General features: G+C 47.5%; 1 protein-coding gene across 8 annotated transcripts in view; it reads left to right on the top strand.

Annotated features, from left to right (window-relative positions):
• The window catches only part of RERE (arginine-glutamic acid dipeptide repeats), a 324,868-nt gene that overhangs the window by 231,514 nt on the left and 79,615 nt on the right, over window positions 1–13,739 (top strand). For all 8 annotated transcript variants that reach the window (XM_044281824.1, XM_044281821.1, XM_044281819.1 and 5 more), the window contains exons 4-5: window positions 5,944–6,049; window positions 11,962–12,058. In XM_044281824.1, coding sequence (XP_044137759.1) covers window positions 5,944–6,049; window positions 11,962–12,058 — 203 coding nt within the window. The remainder of the gene's footprint in view (window positions 1–5,943; window positions 6,050–11,961; window positions 12,059–13,739) is intronic.

The following is a 13,739-nucleotide window of genomic DNA, read 5'->3' as shown; positions in this document are numbered from 1 at the left end:
GGCTTTGTCTTGCCGGCTTAGGCTGCATTCACGTGTGCGTCGTTAGTCTTGTGTAAATGGAGCCCATTGGGGCGTTGGTTTCCGTTTTAAGATTGGTCCAGCACTGCCATTTTCATTTTTCTATTCCTATAGCAGAATGGGAATTGCCGCGCCGATGTAATTATGTTTTATAGCTGTCGGCGGGTATATTCCAGAATGTTTCAGGATGAGTAAAAGGGGTTGTTGCACAAAGAGTATAGTAGTTTTCAAACCAGCACCTGGATGTGAATACTTTTGTAATTGCATGAAATTAAAAATTAATTAGATTTCAGTGAATAGCTCTGTAGCTATATCTGTATAGCGCCACCTGCTGTTGGCTCTTTTTTCTAATTTCTCTGTCCTGCTCACTGGGACAGAAGCTTAGTTCCATCCTTCAGCTGCAACAGTAAGGACACGCCCTCTGAGGGGGGGTGCGCACGCCCTCTGAGAGGGGAGGGGTGCGCACGCCCTCTGAGAGGGGAGGGGTGCGCACGCCCTCTGAGAGGGGAGGGGTGCGCACGCCCTCTGAGAGGGGAGGGGTGCGCACGCCCTCTGAGAGGGGAGGGGTGCGCACGCCCTCTGAGAGGGGAGGGGTGCGCACGCCCTCTGAGAGGGGGGGATGCGCACGCCCTCTGAGAGGGGAATGGGGTGCGCACGCCCTGTGAGGGGGGGGTTGGTGCGCGCACGCCCTGTGAGGGGGGGGGGGGGTGCGCACGCCCTGTGAGGGGGGGGGGGAGGTTGCTTGCGCACGCCCTGTGAGGGGGGGAGGTTGCTTGCGCACGCCCTGTGAGAGGGGGGGGGTTGCGCAGGCCCTGTGAGAGGGGGGAGGGGGGGTTGCGCACGCCCTGTGAGAGGGGGGGGGGTGCGCACGCCCTGTGAGAGGGGGGGGGTGCGCACGCCCTGTGAGGGGGGGGGGTGCGCACGCCCTGTGAGGGGGGGGGGGGGGTGCGCACGCCCTGTGAGAGGGGGGGGGGGGGGTGAGCTGCCAACTTGAAATAAATCTAGCAGAACAATCGGAGCAGTGAATGTGGAGAATCCCTGGATCAGGTACAGGGCTGGTTCCAGATTTGTTTGAAAGCGCATGTACTAGATTATGTCTGATTTTTCTTTTATTGCATTAATCCTGGGATAATCCCTTTTTAATGTATATTATGCGTAACCTGAGGAGCCCATATAATGTATGCGAGAGATCATTTACATGAAGAATTCTGAAGTAGTCCTAAAATCCATATGTGATGAATCCTCATTGCATCGATGTCATACTCTTTAAGGTAGGGTATATGTATATGGAGTGTATTTGGGGGGACATTTTACCCCAGTAGATCATAAAGATTTTTAGGGCTCCCCCATTGGACGTCTTGATGGTACAGGGTCATAGATTTCATGTCCGGTACGGTAATCTGCATTCTGCCAGACCGGAGAGCTCTGGAAGAACCGAGGTTCACTCCGCCATCAATACACAGAATTTCTGTGACAAATGCTCCCTGACAGGAGGTCGGCGGTAATGGTATATTTGATGGTTGCCCGCCCTGCCTGTAGCTAATAACAATTCTGTTCTCCTTTTCCTGATATGTCATTACGTATGACAGCGTTAGCCTGGAGGTGTATCCATAAGATTCATTACTAGCGCGTTTCTTAGGCTGGTGTCACAGAGATTTCAGAGCCACCGTATTACATCTCCTGGAATACATCTGTGAGAGGAGCAGGGTGACACGGCGTCTGGACGTCGCCCACAGGGGTTCTTGCCCTGTAAAACTATTTCTATGGCCTGAAATGTAAACCTGTATTTTTATATGCAACCTTGATTTTAAAGGGAATTTGTCATCTGGTTCATGTTGCCCGAGCCATGGTCAGCATGAAATTCTGGCAGGGTCCCAGAGAAAACCTCATTTTATCCGGGAACAGGGAGAGGAGTCCGCTGTGTGTGTTCGCTTTGGCCTGCTGGCTTGGATGACAGGTCTTTCCCTATACTGAATCGGGGGTAGTCTGCCCAGTGGACTCGCCCTGCCCGCGCTAGTCTCGCCCTGCCGCACATAGGACTTTAGGTCCTGTGTGAATTGGGTTCCTTCTGTCAATTGTCATCATTGCTTCTTGAATGAGGAAGGGCGGACATTTCCAGGAGGGCGCACATTGCTTGTTCAGGCCCTGTCACCAGTCATTGCTCTCAATCTGGAGGTTAACTGGCTTTTTTAACCCCTGCTATGCTCCTATGTGCCCTCTCCTGACACTTCTCATAGGGGTCAGTGCACACAATGGCCACAGGTCTCCCGCTCCATGTGTTGCAGCACATTATGACGTTGTATTGTGTGCTGTGTTGCCATTTGCAAAACAATGGCGAGGTACAAGGAAAGCAGGCAGGTCCCTCCATCAATGTAGTCAGGAGATATACACTATAACATATACAGAGGCACTTAATGCATGGACATAATACCGTACATGCAGTCCCGTGTGCACAGACACCTAAACGTTTGGTGCCAGTAGCAGTTTACCTGGCACGTTGCTTGCCTGGCTCCTGGGATTCCTCTGTTTTATCGAAGCTATATATCAGGCATGGCCAATCTGAAGCGTTCCAGCTGTTGCAAAACTACAACTCCCAGCATGCCTAGACTGCCTCGGCCTATATTAGGGCATGGTAAGTTTAAAACAGCTGGAGAGCCACCAGTTGGCCATCCCTGCATATATCCTGCAGTCTAATAATCCTATTAGACACATACAGGTGCTGATACCCCAGCCTACTCTGCTGTGATAGACCCATGCTTTGTACTGTATCTGGCACAATGCTGCCACCCGCTGGCCATTCCTCTAATTGCATGTATGTCTTGAAACTAGAGCGCTTTTTTTCTCTCGTCTTCCCAGCCCCTTCTCCCCTTTCACCTCTTGGAAGCCCCAGCTATGCGTTATGTGGGAATAAATGTTCGTGCAGGCTTACAACAACTTGTAAAAAAAAAAAAGTTAGCGTTGGCATAGAAGAAATGAAAATAAACGCGCTGTGGTTTGCCTCACGGTGAAGGAATGTTAATTTCCCTTTAGGCTATTCTAAACTTCCTGCAGTTTTTGGAATATGGGAGCAATACATTTTCAAGTCTGAATTTTTTCCTTGTGTTACAGACTTGAGATAAGTTTCAGACGAAGACTGAAGAAAAGGGGTTTGTGTAAGAGCCTTTTCTTCCCCCCTTATTTTCCCTCCAGTAAATGGTGGCGCATCTTGGATGACTTAATCGGAGATACGTTTAGAGTATTCGACAACCTGTCCTCTCTCCTGACATGACCCCTTTTAGTGACTACCCACATGCCCCATGTAATAACCATTCTGAACTCTGTCATGTGCCTTTCCTTTATTATTCCTGCTAGAAGTTATGAATGAGCTCCCCACACTTTAGAATGAAGGTCCAGATGAGTGTTACAATTTGGGGGGGGGGGGGGGGCGCGGGGTGTACCTGCATAGTCTGAAGCTGGCAGCACCGGCTGCACAGTCGGAAACTATCCAGTCACTGCTGCCACCCCCCCCCAACTATTGAATCACATCTGGACTTTCATTGCAAACTGCTAGCAATTTATTCCTAACTTCTAGCAGGAATAATGAAGGAACGATACAACGCAGGGTCATAAGAATAGATGCTTCAGAATTGTTATTACATGGGGATACAGGTAGCTACTAAAACAGACAGGAGAGGGGTCAGGTCCTCTTTAAGGTGCCCATGCATTCCAGCTCCCCAAGCACATGAACCCTCTGTGTGGCCGAGGCTTGTCAATGGGAAGAGTGGAGAAAGCCTCTGCCAGGACGGTGCCTGAGGTATCCATTTCCTTGGAGTCTGAAGGATTCGTATGGAAATTCAGCATGGCCTCATCCATCTTTTACCCATTGTTGTCCTCTATTGGGAGATTTTGGACACCTGCTTACACCCTCATTGGGTACTACGGAAATCGGTGGGTTTGGCCAGGCTTTCTCTTATGTGTATAGGGGCCATTACTTTCTGTTGATAATCCAATGACAGTTCAACTTTTGTGAAGATTGTGAAACCCTTCGCCAACATCGAGGCTCTGTACGCTGGAGATCAGCGGCGTCGGTGTCTGCAGCCTCCTATCTCCCTTCAGCCTTTGCAGTTAATATGCATGCTTCACCTACAGGGATCTAGGTATAGATTTTGGAGGCTGTTTGACAAAGTCGTCTTGTTGAAAGGCTACATTATCTGCTTGTGACTTAAAAAATAAGGAAAAATTTAGGAAAAACTTTCCTAAACTATAAAAAGAAAAACTGAAGAAATGAGCGAATCCTACCAGAAGAAAGCCAAGAACCAGAAGTATATTCAATTAGAAACTGGTTATACTGCACAGATGTCCCATTCCTCCCAGTGGATGTTCCTGTGTGTGTTTAGACACCTCCTTAAAGGGGTTGTCCAGTTTAGGAAACCCATTTTCTTAAACCCTGTTAGGCCTCATGCAAATGGCCGTGCCTTGTTTTGCTGTTCACAAATTGGTAATCCGCAAAACACAGACACCAACCATGTGTGTTCCGAATTTTGCGGAACGGAAGGTCTGGCTCTTAATAGACCAGTCCTATATTTATTTTTGTGGGCCGCAGAACAAGGGTACAGATGCCGACAGCATCGGGAGTGCTATCTGCCTCTCTTGCAGCCCCATTCAAGTGAATGGGTCCGCATCCAATCCACCAAAAATGCTGCTCGGATGCGGACCCAAACAACGTTCGTGTGCGTGTGGCAGTATTCTGTTAAAGATCAGAAGTGTTGGCCAGAAGTGCTTACAAAGAGCGCCCCTCACTCCGGAGGAACTGTCCTGCATTAGGCCTCATTCACACAAACGTGGATTTTTACAGACCACGGTCTGTGAAAACCTGTCCTGCTGAGTGCACGAGCGCACAGAGCCATTGGTTGCTATGACGCCGTGCGCTTGGTGCCGGCGCTGTACAGTAATACATTCGTATAGATCATACGAGTGTATTACTGTACAGCGGTGGCACAAAAAAACGCATGGGGTCATAGCAACCAGTGACGCCGTGTGCTCATGCACTCAGCAGGCCGGGTTTTCACAGACCGCGGTCCGTGAAAATCCGTGTACGTGTGAATGAGGCCTTACACACACAACCCATGGGACTTTGTGTAATGCTTATTTTCCCCTATGGTGGCGCTACCGGTAAATGGAACTGTGACGTGCACCACAAATCACAGCTGATCGCTGGGGGTCCTCGCAGGTGGACGTGTTGTGATCACCTTATTGTCAGGGCACCCTTCTAAGAAGAAAGCATTATCCAAAGCGGAGAACCCCTTTAAAACCCAGCTTGACTTTTCTGTGTATCAGGCATTCGCTTGCTTTTTATGTTTGCGTTTTTTTATGGAGCTTTTGAAGGCATTTTAATTGCATTGAGCAGTGCATGTTCTGCTTGTTGATGCTCTCATTGATCAGCCTCACCGCGACCTCTGTACAAAGGGAATTGCAAATCCTCTTTCATACTGCAGCCCCTCCGGGCAGTCATCAGCTGGGCATCAAATTCTGAATCAAAGGATGTGAAATAAATACAGAAACCTAAAATCCTGTTCTCCGGAAGCTGCATGACCTTGTTTGACTTCATCTCCACTCCTAGACCAGTTTCGTACTCTGCTTACCATCGGGTTATCTGTTAGATGGCCGTACAGGAGGGTACACAGCGGGTATGCGGCGGTGTTACTCATGATTGCATTTTTACAATATTTAATGCCCACCTATATCGTCAGTCCATTTTGGCGTTTATTATGGGTCTCTGGAAACCTCACACTCCTGCCGTGCCAAATGATACTTTAATCTGACCCCTACTGGGTCTTCAACTCATATGAGGGATTCTGGCCGTAATTCTGGAGTTAGTCACTTTAACCCCAAATTTACTGGATGTTTCTAACAATTCTTTCTAACAATCTATTTTGTGTATTGCAGAGTAAACGAGACCATCTTCTGATGAACGTTAAGTGGTACTACCGCCAGTCAGAGGTTCCAGACTCCGTCTACCAGCACTTGGTTCAAGATCGGAACAATGAGAACGGTAAACCCTATGCTTGTATTCATGACTGTGTACCTTCCAATGACATCAGTGCCATGGCTGCTATTGGAGCCTTATTCATTATTATGATGATAACCTGCAATACCAGACACAACCCATGGAGAAAAGGGGCACTGTTCCTGGGGGAGAAAACTTCTAAACCCATTTAATCACTGTGCAACGTTTCTTTCTTGTGGCACACATCATAGGTAGAAAAGAAGAAGTTCCATCTAGTCTGCCCATCATACTATGTGTATGGAAACACGGTCCATGTGTCCGTCGTGGCTCCCCTCACTAGAACAGACTGCATCATAAAGATTTATGATAGATAGTTCTGCCATCAGCTAGGAATTGACTAGATCATGAAACACTGTGATGCAGTCAGTTCAGGTCAGTGAAGCCGCGATAAGTCCGGGAGATGCAGCCGACATACGGACAGTCTTTCCCGGACCCATCACAGTTGTGTGAGTCAGATGTTATGTTGACCTTCTCAGATCTATGGCTATCTCTTGACAACCTGATGACACAAACAATTTGTGGACCTTGTTAGCTTCTACCCTTAAGTCCTGCACCCAAAAAAGGACCTATTTGTTGTGCGTCTTCACCTTTTGAGAAGCACTGTCAGGCCGCTAGGCCTAAGGCTGGATTCGGTAGAACACGGACTTGGAGGTCATTGGCCCTGATTTATCAAGGTCAGCGTGTGCTACACCGGCCTTGATGGGGCCTGCGCTGCCAAAGGAGACATGTCACTTATGATGAGGCACAGGCCGTGTCATAAATTAGGCTACTTTCACACCAGCATTTTCAATTCCGCTATCGAGATCCGTGAATTATTTTCAATGGGGACAAAACTGAACTGAACGGATTGCTCCAAAATGCTTTCCGTTTGGTTGCGCTCCATTCGCGGACAGAATAAGGCTGCAAGCAGCGTTTTTCGTTCCGCAATGTGGTGCGGAGCAAGACGGATCAGTCCTGACACGCAATGTAAGTCAATGGGGACGGATCTGATTTCTCTGACACAGTAGAAAACAGCACAATTGACTTTTAGGGGTCCGCGTGCTGTCTCTATGCAGTGTGTTGCACCCACGGACGGAAAATACATCTGTCTGAATCTGGCCTTCCTTTGCAGAATTATCCTGTGTTTGCCTCCCTCAGGATCGGCACGTTGGCCTTGTTTTCATTTTAGGTGAAATTGTTGGGATGATTAATCAGTCGTTAATGGAATGTTTTATTCAATACGTTTTGTAATGATTTCTTAAGTAAGGTAATGAGAAGACTTGTTAGACAGGTCTGAGTATTTTCTTCCTTGCTTTCGTACAGCCCCCGTTGAAAGCAAAATTATCAGCAATTATAAGCTGTGTGATCCATACATCAGAGAGGTATGGGGTAGGGATCGACCGATTATCGGTTTTTACCAATATTCAGTATTTTGATCGGTATCTGCATCTATTTTGCCGATATTACGATAACTTATTGGGAACACAGATCGCGCTGCTGACAGCGCTCTCCGTGTTCCCTCAGCAGCACAGGGGAGAAGGAAGCAGTGTCTCCTCCCCCCCGGTGCTGCCGCTGCCGCCAATGAGAGGAAGGAGGACAAGAGAAGGGGAGGGGCTGTGGCCACTGCGCCTCCAATGAAGAGAACTCTCATATTCATATACAGGAGGCGGGAGCTGGCTGCAGAATCACATAGCCGGCTCCCGACCTCTATGAGCAATAGCTGCGATCTGCGGTAGTTAACCCCTCAGGTGCCGTGGATCCCAGCTACCACTCATAGAGGTCGGGAGTTGGCTATGTGATTCTGCAGCCCGCTCCCGCCTCCTGTATATGAATTAATGAGAGATTTCTCTTCATTGGTGGCGCAGTGCGCCCCCCCAAGTACCCCAGCATTAGTCATTGGTGGCGGTGGCCACAGGATCCCCTCTCCCCTGCTTCTCCGATCGGAGCCCCAGCAGTGTAAGCCTGGGGCTCTGATCGATTACCATGGCAGCCAGGACGCTTTTGAAGCCCTGGCTGCCATGGTAAGCTCCATGCTGCTGTGTGCACAAAGCACAGAGCAGCAGGGACAGTGTGAGCTCCTATTCACCCTGATAGAGATCTGTCAGGGTGAATAGGGCTAAAGTTAGTGTAAAAAAAAACAAAAAACACCGAAATATTAAGTATGAATGAAAAAGAAAGATTTACAAAAAAAAACTACACGTTAACAATAAACATATTACTTTTCTGCCGATTTGTGTAGGAATTATATATTTTTTTTTTTTCAAAAATGAAAATTCCCAGAATATCGGTATAAATTATCGGCTATTGCCCTGAAAGTTCACAAATTATCGGTATCGGCCCTAAAAAATCAATATCGGTCGATCCCTAGTAAGTGGTTGTAGTTTTCCAGGTGTTGTCTAGGATTTTACTGTTGATAGCCTATCCTCAGGGTAGACCATCAGTATCTGATTGGGGGGGGGGGGGGAAGTCTGAGATGCTGCTTATCAGTTGTTTCGGAGAAATCCTGTGCCCGAACTACACAGGAGGAAAGGAAGTGATCTGTAAATATCGTCTGCTGTGTTTCTTCGGACTCCTTGGTCTTGGTGTATGACCTGACAATCTTTCCAAACAAGGAATTATGACACTTTGGCTCCTTTCACACCTGCGTTCAGGTGTCCGCTCGTGAACTCCGTTTGAAGGGGCTCACAAGCGGCCCTGAACGCAGCCGTCTGGCCCTAATGCATGCTCTGTGGAGGCGGATCCACTGAGAATGCATCTGTCTGCCAGCGCTCAGCCTCCGCTCCGCTCAGTGAGCGGACACCTGAACGCTGCAAGCAGCGTTCGGGTGTCCGCCTGGCCGTGCGGAGGCGAGCGGATCCGTTCCGACTTACACTGTAAGTCAATGGGGACGGATCCGCTTGAAGATGACACCATATGTCTCAATCTTCAAGCGGATCCGTCCCCCATTGACTTTACATTGAAAGTCTGAACGGATCCGCTCAGGCTACTTTCACACTTTTAAATGTATGTACACATATTAAAGAGGTTCTGAAGTTTTTCTAAACTGATGATCTATCCTCTGGACACCTGGGACCCCTGCCGATCAGCTGTTCGAGAAGGCAGCGGCACGGGTAGTAGCGCCGCGGCCTTCTCGCTGTTTACCGCTGGCCCAGTGATGTCATGACTAGTATCACTGTCTTGGGCGGGGCTAAACTCTGTTCACTTGAATGGGGCTTAGCCCCGCCCAGGCCATTGATACTAGTTGTGATGTCACTGGGCCTGCGGTAAACAGCGAGAAGGCCGCGGCGCCACTGCCTTCTCGAACAGCTGATCGGCAGGGGTCCCGGGTGTCCAGAGGATAGATCATCAGTTTAAAAAAACTGCCGAACTCCTTTAAATGCATGTATACATATTAGAGGGTGGTGCATTCACTTACACTGAACTTCTGCCACATAACACAGGGATTTTAGGTTCAACATTCCTCACTGATTTCTTAAAAGGGTTTTCTGGGATTTTGGTATTGATGGTCCATTCTTAGGATAGGTCATTAATATCGGATCAGCAGGGGTCCGACTTACTCCCTCCCTCCCATATCTCATTGATCACGTGGCCGAGGCGCAGCTCAGCCCAGCCCCATTCACTTGAATACCAAGCACAACCATTATCCAATGGACTGTGCTGTGTTTGGTGAGAAGCAAGGGGGTGAATGTTGCGGCTTCAAGCAGCTGATTGGCGTGGGTTGGGCAGTCAGACCACCACCAATTTGATATTGATGACCCATCCTGAGGATAGGCCATGAGTGTGAAAATTCTGGAGAGCTATTTTATGGGAGTGGAAGCAGAACATATATCTGTACAAATATATAATAAAAAAAAAGTATAATGCAGAGCTTCAGATCACCTTTATTGCGGACTGCTGGTAATTATTTTTATAACTTCTAGTAGGAATAATAGACTGGTATAATGTCATAAGACTAAATGCTCCAGAATTGTTATTACATTAGGTACACATATTAGTGAGGGGAAGTGACAGGTCCTCTGTAAAGGGGTTTTATGGAGCCCCCAAACATTAAGCTGAAACCTGGTAATGTTCTAAAATTTAATAAAGAAGCACCCACTGAATCTCTCCTTCTTCCAGCACTGTAGTGATGACATGCGAGACTACTCGGCCACTGATTGGCTGCAGTGGTCACATGAATGAGTTGGTCATGTGATCGCTGTAGCAAGACTAGCGCTGCAGCAGTAACGTTTCTGCTAACCGGCGTGACAGCTAAAAGCCAGTGATTGACCACGGCTGCCGCGTCGTCAGTCGTGCCATCCTCTGCCTCCACCAAAATTATTAGGGGCCCTGGAACACCATGTTAATGTTAATTAAATGAACTTCAGCCACCACTACAGGGCGCTTATTACTTACTGTCTATAATCCATATGCTGTAAGCTTCTTAACTCCCTCTAGTGGCTTCTTCAGGTGGTAATGTGGAGCTCGGTATCAGGGGAAAATGGAGCTTTGTCTGTAACCAACATAACAGTATTTTTTGAAGTTTAGACCAGTTTTGAAGTAAACACAAAAATGTTCAGTGATGGACCTGCATATCGCAGTGGACTGTCAGCGCTTCTCCACACGCTGTAGATTTTATTTCAGATTTTTTACGTGATTGAAAACCATTCATTTCATTGGGGCGGCAGCACATGTATTTCTGCAATCCCCATACAGGTGAATGGGACTGATTTTTAATTTCTGCAACAAAATCCGCAACACGTGAAGGTGCCCTTACTGGTACCACAGTGTGGCTCTTCTAGGGCTGTTCTTTAAAGGGCTTCTGTCACCCCACAAAACTTTTTTTTTTTTTTTTTGGTACTTATAATCCCTATCCTGCGATATATCTATACATTATGTTATTAATCATCTTCTGTAGATGAGGCAAAAAACGTACTTTTCTAATATGCTAATTACCAGTCTACCAGCAAGTAGGGCGTCTACTTGCTGGTAGCAGCCGCAAAAAAACGCCCCCTCCTCCTGTTGATTGACAGGGCCAGCAGCAATCTCCTCCTCCGGCTGGCCCTGTCAACATTTCAAAAATCGCGCGCCTGACTTGATTCGGCGCAGGCGCTCTGAGAGAAGGAGGCTCGCCTCCTCAGCACTCCCTCAGTGCGCCTGCGCCGATGACGTCTTCTCTTTCGGTGATGTCATCGGCGCAGGCGCACTGAGGGAGTGCTGAGGAGGCGAGCCTCCTTATCTCAGAGCGCCTGCGCCGAATCCACACAGGTGCGCGATTTTTGAAATGCTGACAGGGCCAGCCGGAGGAGGAGATCACTGCTGGCCCTGTCAATCAACAGGAAGAGGGGGCTTTTTTTGCGGCTGCTACCAGCAAGTAGTCTCCCTACTTGCTGGTAGACAGGTAATTAGCATATTATAAAAGTATGTTTTTTGCCTTATCTACAGAAGATGATTAATAACATAATGTATAGATATATCGCAGGATAGGGATTATAAGTACCCAAAAAAAAAAGTTTAGTGGGGTGACAGAAGCCCTTTAATCCTCTTTGTAATTAAGTCGGTTTCATACGAACGCCTTCAGTCTTAGAAATACGCTCCATGTGACGCAAACTCACAGAGTTCTAATGATCTATAATGCTGTGAATTCCTGTCTGACCACTGCTGTACTGACAGCATTTTGTGAGTACAATTCAGTAGATCCTAGTATATAATCTGATCAGGTGGTATAATGTTGTCGGCTGCTGTCACATGGAGAGTGTTTCCCGGACAGAATACGCTCGTGTGAAACGGGCCTTGCTTCCGTGATTCGTTATTCTGTGTGGAAGAGCCCATGTTTATATATATATATATATATATATATATATATATTACCCTCGATCATGTGCTTAAATATGGACATGATTTTTGTATTTGTAACCCTCTGACTTCGTGTTGTCTCCTAGATTCTGGCCGGGAGCTGGTGATCACAGACCCAGTAATTCGGAACAGAGAACTCTTCATCTCCGATTATGTCGACACATACCATGCAGTCGCTCTCAGGTAAGCACCAGCTGCTTCAGATCCTGACAACATGTCTGTAATCATCTGCTGTAGTCCCTCCAGATACAGATTAGGCCTCGTTCTTATCTCCATTCGAAGATCTGACAGAGCAGCCTGCCAGATCCTCTACTTCACTGTCGGATCCCCACTGACCGCAATGATCCCCAGTGATCTGGCCAACTTCCGGTATAAATTCTGGGTTTCAGCCGGACAAAAACCGTTGCTTACGATGATTTTTTTATGTCAGGCCGTCAGCCAGCATTTGAGCCGGATCTAGAAAACAGATGTGAACACAGCCTTAGGCTACATGCACACGACCGCCTCTTTTTTTGCGGTCCGCAAACAGCGGATCCACAAAAAAACGGCCCATTGTAGACATGCCTATTCTTGTCCGCAAAACGAACAAGAATAGGACATACTATATTTTTTTGGGCAGGGCCATGGAACGGAGCAACAGATGCGGACAGCACACAGAGTGCTGTCCGCATCTTTTGCGGCCCCATTGAAGTGAATTGGTCCGCATCCGAGCCGCAAAAAACAGCGGCTCGGATGCGGACCCAAACAACGGCCATGTGCATGAGGCCTTACTTGCAGTCATTTTTCGGTCTGATCGCCCTAGTTTACTTGGCTTCGTTTTGGAACATGAGCGAAAACCAGAGCCCCTGAAAGAAGCACCCGGAAAATGCACAAAAATACACAAACTCCATGCGGACTGGTCAAAGTCAAACCCATCACTCAGGACACGTTCAGGGAGATTTATTAAGACTGGTGCAAATGAAAACTGGCTGTCCATAGTAACCAATCAGATTGATCCTCTAAAAATGAATGGTGGAATCTGACTTCATTTGCCCCAGTTTTGATAAATCTACCACGTTATTTTTTGTCTGTTCATAATGATCAATTTTTTTCCCCTGCCATCAAAATTGGCCTCTGTCAGACGGTATAGAGCCTATAGACACTGGAGGTTTAAGTCAGCAATTCGTCCCAGTGTATACCTCCTTTGTGCACTGCAGCCCCTGTAACTTCTCCCATTTCCCACGAAATAACAATTCTGCAGCATCTATTCTTATGACTCTGTGTTGTACCATTCCTTTATTATTCCTGCTATGAATTATACATTTCTAGCAGTTTGCATTGAGGGTCCAGATGAATGTTAACCAGTTGGAGGGAGTGTTTTGCTCACAGTCTGACACTATCCTATCAGTGCTGTAGGGACACACCCCCTCAACTGGTAACACCATCCTTGCAAACTTCATAACTTCTAGCAGGAATAATCAAGAAATGGCACATCATCGAGTCATAAGAAGAGATGCCCTAGAATTCTTATTATATTGGAAATTTAAGTAGTTACTAAAACAGACATGTTAAGAGTGGGGACTGGTCCTCTTTAAGGGGGTTGTAGTGATTGGAAACACAGAAATAACGCCATACCGGTCCGCAGGTTGTGTGTGGTTTTGCGGTTCAGTACCATTCATTTAATTAGAGCCGCGCTACAGGGGACCGGAGCGACGGGGAGCAGCTAAGTGGACCTTTCAGTAGGGCAGTGGTCCATGAAGTGGACCTTCAGAAGGAGCTCTGGTGTGTGTCACCCCTCATATAGAGGAAGCGTTACATAATGGTGGACAGGGGGTGGCTGATGAATTTTCGTGAGACTCCATCTACATATAGAGACAGTTAAGGA

Source organism: Bufo gargarizans, chromosome 2 (assembly GCF_014858855.1).
Source record: "Bufo gargarizans isolate SCDJY-AF-19 chromosome 2, ASM1485885v1, whole genome shotgun sequence".
In the NCBI taxonomy this organism is placed as follows: domain Eukaryota; kingdom Metazoa; phylum Chordata; class Amphibia; order Anura; family Bufonidae; genus Bufo; species Bufo gargarizans.
This window is presented reverse-complemented; position numbering and strand designations above follow the sequence as displayed.